Here is a 10,687-nt window from a genome sequence, read left to right as displayed (position 1 = left end):
TGTCATTTACAATGAATACATAACCAATTATATATATATATATATATATACATATATATATATATATATATAATAAAAAAGCATATTATTATAAAATGTATTTGTATGTATTATATTGCATATTATTTTAATAATATTATTTCTAGATGCAGTGAGGAAAAACTTGCAGATAGCTGGAGTTAGAGCAGAAGGCTACAATAAAGCCTTTACCAATTATGTAATGAGGTAAATTAATAGAAAAATTAATTTCAAAAATGTAACTAAACTCTTCATTTGTGGTTTAAATTTACATCCCTCAACGTGGCTATGAAACAACGCGAACCTTCTTAATAATAGCAGTTCATTAATGCGCAGGCGTCGTGTGTCATTTCCGGGTTTCACCTTATTGGCTACTTTGAATTTTCCTAAAGCGCTTACTGGCCTGTTTCTAGCTGTTTAAAAAGCAAACCGTCTTCTTTCACCGGCAATGCTAGGGTGTTTCGACAGTACGTCATTCCGACTTTTTCCACTGTGGAGTTGCCTTTTTTGGTTAGTTTGAGGTACGTGGCAAATATTGTTGTGATAATTCCCCCCCTCCACAACAGGTTTGTGAGTTATTTACTATTTACCGTTAGCTATTATTGTTTGTGCTCGTTAATTGGGACGGTAACGCTCCAGGTTGTCTGTGCCAATGTACAGTAGCCGTTAAACTAAAAGTGTGTGTGGAAGTGAACGTTAACAAGTGCAACTCGTTCAATTAACCAATTTAAAAAGTTAGCTGTTTGAATGTCTTTTCATGTACAACGTTAGCCCTCGGCTTTCCCCTGCGTTGTAGCCTGCGTGGACTACCACAAATTGAGATGACATAGGTACTCAAGTCTCGTACCGTGACAAAGGCGAATATTTCGTTCTCAATTGATGAGCAACTGACGTCGTATTGTTTTGTCGGTGACACCATGTGAAAATTTGAAAGGCTTAAACTCGTGAGGATGTCACGTGACTGTTTCTTAGGTAGTCTTCTCATGGGTAACATTGGTCATAGGGGGCGGGCCACTTCAAACTACAGTAACTATTTATTTTTAAATATACAATCATCTACACGGGGATAATGTACACACTAAAGTGTGTGTCATTAACGGTCTTATTTCTGGTTCCCAATTTTTGTAAAAATAGTCACCTTTAGCCTTTTCATTTTATCCAAACATTTGCTGTACATACCAACAGGATTTCACCTTATCAAGCAGACTGTCTGGCTTTCCCTCGTCCTCATTTTGGTACAAACTTACAAAATTGTTTCTTATCAACAGGGTGCAGCTTTACTAGAGACCCCCGCCCCTCAGTGCTTTTCTGAGAGCTTCCAGTGAGTTGTCGGTAACACTGTTCCTCTGTTTACACAGGATGAGCTCCGTTGAGGTGAATGATGAGAATAGTGGCATCTGCCCCAGAGGAGGAAAGCACAGAGGCACAAGCGAGGACATTTTCGAACTAGAGCAGCCGACCGGGAGGCCGTCCATCCTGCGTCAGACGGAGAACCTCCCCAGCAAGACTGTGCCGAAGAGTGCGAAGGTACACCATCACACTGGCATCTCTTTTAGTTTTTACCTCTTACTAAACTTGTTTTTGATGTTTAGGTTTGTTTCCAGACTCCAAGAAGAGACCCAGTCACGAAAAGGATTATATCTCCTACAAAGTTGGTTAAAATGACAAGTGTGGACGAGTGCACAAAAGTAATGAAGTCCTTGAATTTGGACTCGACAAAGTATGTACAGTTAGTTAGTTAAAATGCATCTATGGCATCATAAACCATTTTAACCCCTTTTCTTTTTTTTTTCTTTCCCCCCCCCCCCCCCCCCCCCCAGTAGTGCTTTGCCACAAGAGACATCACAGGAACTGGATGGTCCCATACAAGGTAGTGTATGCGGTTCCATAATTGTATATTCTCTTATTTGCCCCCCACACATCCACAAGCAAGAACACGTTTTGACTGTTGCAACGCTACTTGTGCTCAAATATCGAGACTCGCTAACTATTGTTCTTCTGTGGTTCGCACCCGTATTCCCCTTGTCTGTTCTGTCTGTCCCCTAAAACTATTTTCTGTCTGGCTGCATTTGTAATATACAGAATAATTAAACCATTTAAAAATAAGGAGAGGGTGTATTTCAAACTCTCCCGTTGCACAGCAAAACTGTTACTGCACAAAAGTCATACAGATCCATCATTCTGCAAGTCCATGCAGCTGAACAGGACAGGTTAAAAAGAAATGGAAAAAAAGACATCTTTTTTTCAGAAACTTTTGGCTGAATTCAAGATTGTACATGTTTAAAACAATTCAATTTAGTTCATACATGTACTGTATGCTTTTCTTTATTGTCACAGAACTATCCTCCTATCCCGACGATGACATGCCAATACAAAGCAAAGGAGATTACCAGTTGGACTTTGACAACCTGGACAACATGAACCCTTTCAAAGGTTCAAATAAAATGTTCCTCTCACCCCCGAGGCCTCCAATTGAGAACCCTTCTCCCAAACAGCCAGACAATTCATGTGTGGAGCCCACCAACAAGTCGGATTCGACATTAGATGAGACTCTTCCCTTCACCCGCTCTGTAGACAACTCACTCGTCAATGTCTCCAATGAGGTCAGCTCAGCAGACAGCAGCGTGGTCACCATGGTGACGGTTCTAGCCGTGGAGCAAGAGTCGCGCAGCGCCATACCCGACGAGGTCCCCGCCAAGACATTCTACAGAGGTGATGAAAACCAACCTTCAAACAGTTTTGTGGAAGATGCACCCCTGCCTTCAAAAGGATCCTACAACATTGATTTTGACAACATTGACACAATGGATCCCTTTAAACCTGGGGGCCCCAAAATCCAGAATTCCCCTGTCCTGGTGAAGAAAGCACCAGATCATGAATCCCACACAGAGGAGGCCCAGCTAAAGCCTGAAGATGAAGAGGTACCCCTTCAAGTAGACTTTAAGCCCATCGCCTCTCTGAGCCCTGCTCCATCTGACGCTCAAGGGACCGATGCGGAACCCCGACCGGCGGCCCCGCCCATCAAGAAAGGCCCGGTCAAGCTAGAGTTAGACTTTAATGATGGTGAGCTCAAACAGAAGCCTCGGCCCAAAAAGTTTGGCAAAGGACCACATAGGCTCAAGCCCGAAGAGGGGAAGGCCAACACCAAGGTGCCAGCAGTTGACTCAGACAAGTTTCCCGCCAGTGATGACGCAGATGCGAGCGCCCCCAAATCCGTATACTCTTTAGACTTTGAAAAACTGGACAATCCTGACTTTAACCCCTTTGGCACAAAGTCCAATATCAACAACTCTCCCACGAGCAGCCTGCACACTAGCCCTCCACATAACACAACACACAAGGCACCTGCTCGGTACGCCAACACTGAATGGAGTCTGAGTTTTATTGTATTGTGAAGTAGTTCACCTCTAAATAAGCTTCTTTCCCACCTGTAGTGCCAATGAGAGCATGTCCACAGCTGAAGCGCACACTGGAGTGCTACAAGAGCAGGTACAATGAACCCTCTCCTAATCATGGTTAGGGTTTCCATGTCCAGTCCATTATTTTATCTCCCCCCGGTGGAACCGATCACCACCTACTTGCTAAAACAACTCACCCATTCGTGGAATCTCAGCATATTTTTTTAGCTCTTTTTGGCGTGCTAAGGTGCCACTAAGGTTAGTGTCCTGCCCCTGTAGATTTTTGCTCTGCCAAGTGGTAATTAAAAAGCTCAAGCTAGCAAATTTAGATTTACGCTATTCACGATATGATTTGGTCCCTATCCCCTGTGAATAGCTGGAGTTTATGGTAATATGAATCCTTTTAGAAATGGTTCTCCCGCGGAGGGATGAAGAGACTTATTTCTTTTGTGATGATGATTTATTTGTTTATTTATTTATTTTTAAATCTTGTTCTTATATTGACAGACAGTTGACAAGACTGCTTGTGACAATCATGGTTTGCCACCCAAAACTGAAAGGCCTACAAATAATTGTTCCGAACGACAACTACAGACTAACTTGTCAAATTTCGATGAGGATTTTGTGCCTGGGACTGAGTGTAAGTACATATTCTATGATGATCAAATTGTTTTCCATCTTCAGTTTCAAATGACTATCAAAAAGAGCTCAATGTGATATGTATCTCGTCTTTACTATTTTTTTTATCATGAAATTACATGCGTCCGGATGACTGCGCATTAGGGTCACACTCAATGAAAAAGAAAAAAAAAGAAAATAATAAGTGAAATGTTAGAATAAAGATTATCGCACTACTCGTCACTTTAAACTGCATACACTCCTTCAAGTCTCGGCGCCCTTTGCACAATGGTCATTGCACCGGACTATTGCGAGATTAGTCATAAGAACTGCTCTAAGTTCAAGAGGACTCTCCATCATTTTGCATAATTGTCAAAAAAAAATTGTACCAGCATTACCAGATAACTAGCAACCCTTTATTGCTCAGTGACTGTTTTCCTCAATGTCTTTGTTTCAAAAGTGTTCTCTGTCAATTGACTTGTCTGTTCTCATACCAGAGCGGCTCCAACTACCGGAGACAAATTCCTTGTGTTTTTTTTGGACATACTTGGCAAATAAAGATGATTCTGAGGAGTTAAAGTTTCTATTTTGGAGAAATCTGCTTTTGGTCTCACATGAATTTTGAAACTTTTTTTTATTTAGCCCCCCCCCAACCCCCCACACCTCCCTTTTTAGTTATAGTTTCATTTAGTTTTCAGCGTGGCCTGAGTTCACCTTTTTCCTCATTTGTTTTTTTTTTTCCTCTGTAGTTATGTCCAACAATTTTGAGGAACAAATCGACTACCTTGAACAGTTTGGCTCAAGCAGCGTGAGTGATTTACTATTTCTACGAGTTGATGCAAACATTTTATCTATTTGTTGGAATATTGACTTTTTTTTTAATGTGACAAGTTCAAGGAGTCTGCACTGCGCAAACAGTCCTTGTACCTTAAATTTGACCCCCTCCTGAGGGAGAGTCCGAAGAAGTGTGGGGGAGGCCCTGTTGTTCCACTACAAGCTCCTCGGCCTACTTCTCTCATGTCCCGGTAGGAATGATTGAATGAACGTATGGATGCACCTCCTGGACAGCAAATAACGTGTTTGAAATAGAAACGCTTCCATCGTTCTGCCCAATTCAGGTTTGAAACTCTACCAACACCTAGCGACTCTACGACAGCTCCTGTAAGTCACTCCTACGGCTGTGCGTCACTGATCAGTCAATCCATTGACTGTTAACAGTTGTTGATTGGGGACATGCAGTCAAATGCTTCCCATGTTTTTGTTTTCCTCTCCTGCAGACTCCCCAAATACTCAAAAGCCTCGTCCCAGCTTTCGCTCAGCCTGCAAGCACAGAGGACATCATTGAAGTGCTCAAATACAGCCAGAAAGACATGGAAGCGGCCATCGCCAAAGTCCAGGCTGAGGTATGACCTTCTGGGTGACATTTACAACCAAAAAGTTTTCTTCTTTGGTGGTTGACAAAATCAGCAAGTGTGCTTCTGGGCTAAAACCAAGTGTACAGAATACTAGAAAATGGCACCATTATTGTTTTTGAATCATAATCGCTGCTATTGCTAATAGATGAAATTCATTTGATGACATGTAATTAAGATTGCAAAACTGTGACTTGTGAAAGTAGCAGACTCAAATAATGGGCGCCACAGACACATTGAGCTTTCAGTCTTCTGCTGATGTCGCCCACCTTATTGGATGTGGAAATTGGTGATGAGGTCTCGTTCATTTGTTGCTTGGAGATGAGAAGCCAGGTCTCATGGGATTAGAACCAAACAATTACTTTTTATTGTATTTGGCCATTTTAATATAAACTTAGTATATATAATTAGCACATTTTGTGACTAGTACTCTTGAGTCCTATATTTGTGTAATAATGTGAAACCATGAAGCCTTTATTTAACTAAATTGCTCAAAAGTAACTACCTGTACTCTGATTGTTGTTGGTTGCTTAGCTGACTTTATACATTATGACATACTATAATGTAGTTTTCCTGAAGATGAAGAGCTGAGAAAGCGGTGTTTTTGTTTCCCCCCGACACCCACAGAATATTCTGATTTATTTATACACAAAATGAAAGAATAGACTCTCTATTTCACCATGGGGAAAAAAGTTTACTTTCTTGAGAAATGAGGAGTAATATATTGGTTTTACTGAATTTGGCTGTTTCTCCCAGAAACCAGAGAATTTTTTTTTTTTTTTACAAAACTATATGAAGCAGATAGTTTGGAAATATGTTTTGCTTTCATGACATCTCTAGCATCTGAACAGTAGTTTTATTCCATGAACCGCCTAAAACATTTGGATGGCTTTGATTGCAAAGTAGAAACATATATATATATACAGATACACTTGCGCCGTGAGTGACGCTACTCAACGGATATCATGTCAAGTTATACATCATCTGTTCGAGTGTCAAATGCTTCAACTAGTCGACTTGCAGCCTGCGATGGCCGCCGTTTCCTTCTCGTAACTCATATGTTGTATTGTGTTGGACTGAGCAAACTGGGAGTGATCTTAATTGTAAAATGGTGCATCACTGCTATCTACTGGCGTTTTTGCCTCATTAACATTGTCTGCAAGCTTGACAATGATAGAGCAGCATCAGACTCTACCGCACCCCTCCCCGTCAAAAACTGTAAAAGACGTGAAAATGTGCAATTTGTGGCACTGAATGTTCAAATTCTACAGATTTGTATATATATATTGTTGTTGTTATTATTATTATACAAGACTTCTTAATATGTCCTTGATAGTTAAATTGAGAGAAATCCGTGAATATCAACCATTCATCGAAATCCTCCATTTTCTCCAATGCTTATTATCCACATGAGGGTTGTCGGTGAGCTGACTGGGCGAGAGGCAGGCTTCACCTTGAGCTGTTCACCAGCCAATTGTACGGCACATAGACAAGCAGCCATTCACACTCGAAGTGAAATGTAAATGGTAGTACTCTTCATTCAAAGGAAACTTGTCATGTCTACGTTTTCATTATAGACGCAGATGAGATTTAAAACGCTTGTATCAATAACAGTGTTAACTGCTTTTTAAAAAAAAAAAAAAAATTTTTTATTTTTTAAAAAGGGTAATTTGTCGTATATGTCCTATGGGGGGGGGGGGGATTGTCAGTTTTTAGAAATAACCCCAAAGTTGCTCATAATTCTCAATCGATTTTTACACTTCAATGCAAGCGTATGGTTGTCAGTGTATTAAATTGTCTGCTTTGTTCTACAGGCAAAGGAAAAAGAGGAGCAAATGTGTGCAAAGTACAACCAGTTACAAGACGATGGTCAGGAAATGAGGTGGGGGGAAACTCATTCTTTTTATGAAATCAGGGCTTTGCACTAGTAGCACCGGTGCGACCAACTTTTTCAGTTGGTCGCACTATTTTTTTTGATGACTTACAGCATGACCATGGCACCCCCTAGTTTTGATTGACAGTGACTCAAGATATGATATTTGCAAAATGTTACTGAAGAAGAAGAAGAACTGACAGCAAGGAAATCTGGGCTTCCATAACTCCCAGGCAATGTCACAGGCTGATTGCCTCAATGACACGCTGCACCGAGGCAGTGATTAAAGTAAAGGGATTCCCAACCAAGTATTGAAGATTAACCTATCGTTTTGAAAGTACCATATTTTGATAGATTTTTAATGTGACCCTAATTTTTCTTTTTTCTACAAAAACTCAGAAGTAAATGATTTCTTCAGTATTCGCGCATGTTTTTGGGATGTGGGAGGACCCAGAGAAAACCCACGCAGGCACAGGGAGAACATGCAAACTCCACACAGGCAAGGCCGGATTTGAACCAGTCCTCACAACTGTGAGGCAGATATGCTAACCAGTCGGCCGCCGATATAAGAAATATAATAGTAGATAATATATATTGTAGAAATAGCATGCCAGAGATTTAATTCCATTTCTTCTTTTGTTGTTTGTGTACAAGATGTACATTGCACAAAATAGAAACCAACACTATTGTCCATACAGAATGAGAGCAAACACAACATATTGTACAAACAGTATAAAAGACTGTAATAAATATCTGCAATATAGCGGGACCGCAAAGCAAGAACCATGATAGAGCGGAGGATTACTTGATCTGTAATCCATGAGAATAAATTGCAGAGCTGAGAGCTCAAGTGTTAAATGATCTATGTATAGAATATCTATCTATCAGCTGACATTTCCCTCTTCCCGACAGGAAAATAATAGCAGAATTTGAGCTCATCGTTGCAAAAATGATAGGTGAGTAAAAACAAATGCATGTTATCAAGCGTTGTAGATAAGATGGTGTGACATTACGTGGATGTTTTTCAGCGGACCAAGAGAAGGAGCGCGAGGCTTCCCAGGCCAAGCTGGATGAGGTGCTGTTGGAGAAGGAGCAGGTCTCCAGTGACCTCAACGCCATGGAGAGGTCCCTCTCTGACCTTTTTAGACGGCTGGACAAGTACAAGGAGATCATCGAGGGTTACAAAAAGGTCAGAACGGCAACCTTGGTTGAATGGCATTAACACGATCGACGGATTTTGATATTTGATGCATTTCCTTTCCCCCAGAATGAGGAGACCCTGAAAGTTTGTGCTCAGGACTACCTGGGGAGAATCAAAAAGGAGGAGAAGCGGTACCAGACCCTCAAAGCCCACGCTGAGGAGAAAATTGGCCAGTAAGAATGCTCACACAGTTGGCTAGATTAAACCCGCACAACGCTTTACCCGGTCATACCGACGATGTCGTTTCCAATAGGGCCAATGAGGAAATAGCTGAGGTGCGCTCCAAGAACAAGACGGAGGTGTCTGCGCTGCAAGTCCAGCTGCGGCGTGAGCAGATGAAGGTGCACTCGCTGGAGAAGAACCTGGACCAGAAGGTGAATACACGGAGACACATTTGAATAGACTATACGGGCTAGCTACTTATTACATTTACACTTATTTGAATGTAGGTGAAGGAGGCTGAAGAGCTGACCAAACTCTGTGATGAACTCATCAGCAACGTCCAGAAAGGCTGAGTGACTTCACTTGTACATGTTGTATGTCTCCTTTTACTGTTGGTCTCATCACTTTTCATTCTGTTGTGAAGTTATGTTTGCCTTTTGTCAATGTTTTTAAAATACTGTACAATAAGAGTAAATAAAGAGGTTTAACCTGTGCAAATTGCTTGTTTTGAATTTTGTTAGTTAGCCCTGTCATGCACAGCAGCCGTTATAGTACAGTACAAGTATTCAAAAGCGGTTTTCTTCTACATGCATGAGACTTGATTTAATTTTGGTGACAGGGCAACATTGTAATGTAATAAGAATATATTTAGATGTTCCTCGCCTACTGCACTTCTGGGCTTGGATTATTTTGTTATTTTTTTTGCAGTTGCAACAGTTTATACATGTTTGTCAATATCTGCCGTCAACTTGATGGCAAAAGGTACATAGTGTAATTTTGACACTTGTTTGGTGGTATGCCATAGGACTTTTTTCTCATGCATATGTGCCTCGGCTCAATAAAGGTTTTCAGCAATGATGAAAATAAAGTATTTCATAGTGTTCACATTTTATGTATTATAAAAAAAATTATCAGTTTGAAAAATGTTTCTACTTGAAAAAACAAATAATACAATTGAGGTGTGCAACACAAATTTATTGATACATTTTATTAATCAATTTTACTTTTATCACAAATGACAAACAAATTTAAACTGTCAAGTAATCCAATGCAAATTGAACAGAAATACTAAGTTGGCCTATGTAGACATGAACATCATTTTAGTTACTTTATTGTAATTATTTTGTGTCCACAAAAAATATGCTTCACAGTGACCTTCATCAAAATGCACTACAACATTCACTTGAATGGAACTCTATGTAATACAGTTTCATTTTGTGTTATTTCAACAGAAAAATATTAAGTTGGTCCATTATTAAAAGTCATGAAAACACTAAAAGCAAACGAATCTAAATGATCACTATTTGTTGAACTGACCGTTTATGGTAATCGTAATAAATGGATCGATTTCCTATTTTTTCTGTCGAAGAGATTTTAGTATATTGCAGTAAACATAAGCCACCAGAGGGCAGTATTTACTTGCATTGCTTTTAGAGTCGGTCAAGTTTTTGCCATTGGAATGATGCTTCATTGCAATGGTCAATTCAAATTCCATATTTGATTGCGTGTTCTGTGTCTACACACACACACTTAAAGCAAGTACGTAGAGATTTCATTGCATGATCATTCTTTTCGTGGATGCTGCATTTCATCACCAAGCCACCTGATCTACACTTGTCAAGTGTAATGTACCAGTCTACCAGAGAGCCAACTACTACATTAAAAAGTCCATTTGCGGAGCCAGTCATCGTCATCAGCGTGCAATCCTCCGGACAAAACCGGAGCTCCCCCGGTGCACAATGCGGCTCTTCTTCAGCTCAGCAGGACAATGCGCTTCCCGAAACGCTGAAAGGAAATCCGAGCGAGCTCTAAAGGGGAACATTAGAGTCGCATAAATGAGAAATGGCCGCTCGCTGGTCGTCCAGTGCTGGCTAAGCGGGGCCCGTCACTCATCTGCGAAAAAAAGAAAGACTGAAGAAAAGTCCTTTATCCCTGTCACTTGTGTGTCTGCGCTGCTGGTTGCCCTCAGCGTCACACACAAAGCGTGTACATGCAAACACACACA

The 10,687-nt window shown here is 40.6% G+C and overlaps 1 protein-coding gene across 3 annotated transcripts; it reads left to right on the top strand.

Annotated features, from left to right (window-relative positions):
- The first annotated feature begins 384 nt into the window (after window positions 1-384).
- tacc3 (transforming, acidic coiled-coil containing protein 3) lies at window positions 385-9,569 on the top strand. 3 transcript variants are annotated; one of them, XM_061795735.1, is made up of 17 exons: window positions 385-539; window positions 1,377-1,545; window positions 1,611-1,738; window positions 1,842-1,888; window positions 2,356-3,370; window positions 3,453-3,507; window positions 3,924-4,056; window positions 4,784-4,842; window positions 4,926-5,059; window positions 5,153-5,195; window positions 5,312-5,437; window positions 7,261-7,328; window positions 8,232-8,275; window positions 8,348-8,508; window positions 8,587-8,693; window positions 8,774-8,894; window positions 8,970-9,569. In XM_061795735.1, the coding sequence occupies exons 2-17, from the start codon at window positions 1,378-1,380 to the stop codon at window positions 9,033-9,035; spliced, it is 2,475 nt and encodes an 824-aa protein (XP_061651719.1). In that variant the 5' UTR covers window positions 385-539; window position 1,377; the 3' UTR covers window positions 9,036-9,569. The 3 variants fall into 3 exon arrangements, with proteins under 3 accessions (XP_061651719.1, XP_061651716.1, XP_061651718.1); XM_061795732.1 differs by having other exon boundaries at window positions 1,839-1,888; XM_061795734.1 differs by having other exon boundaries at window positions 406-584; window positions 1,839-1,888.
- Window positions 9,570-10,687: the final 1,118 nt, after the last annotated feature.

Source organism: Phyllopteryx taeniolatus, chromosome 13, assembly GCF_024500385.1.
Source record: "Phyllopteryx taeniolatus isolate TA_2022b chromosome 13, UOR_Ptae_1.2, whole genome shotgun sequence".
NCBI classification, from domain to species: domain Eukaryota; kingdom Metazoa; phylum Chordata; class Actinopteri; order Syngnathiformes; family Syngnathidae; genus Phyllopteryx; species Phyllopteryx taeniolatus.
The sequence above is the reverse complement of the archived record's forward strand: the minus strand, read 5'-3'. Positions and strand labels throughout refer to the sequence as shown.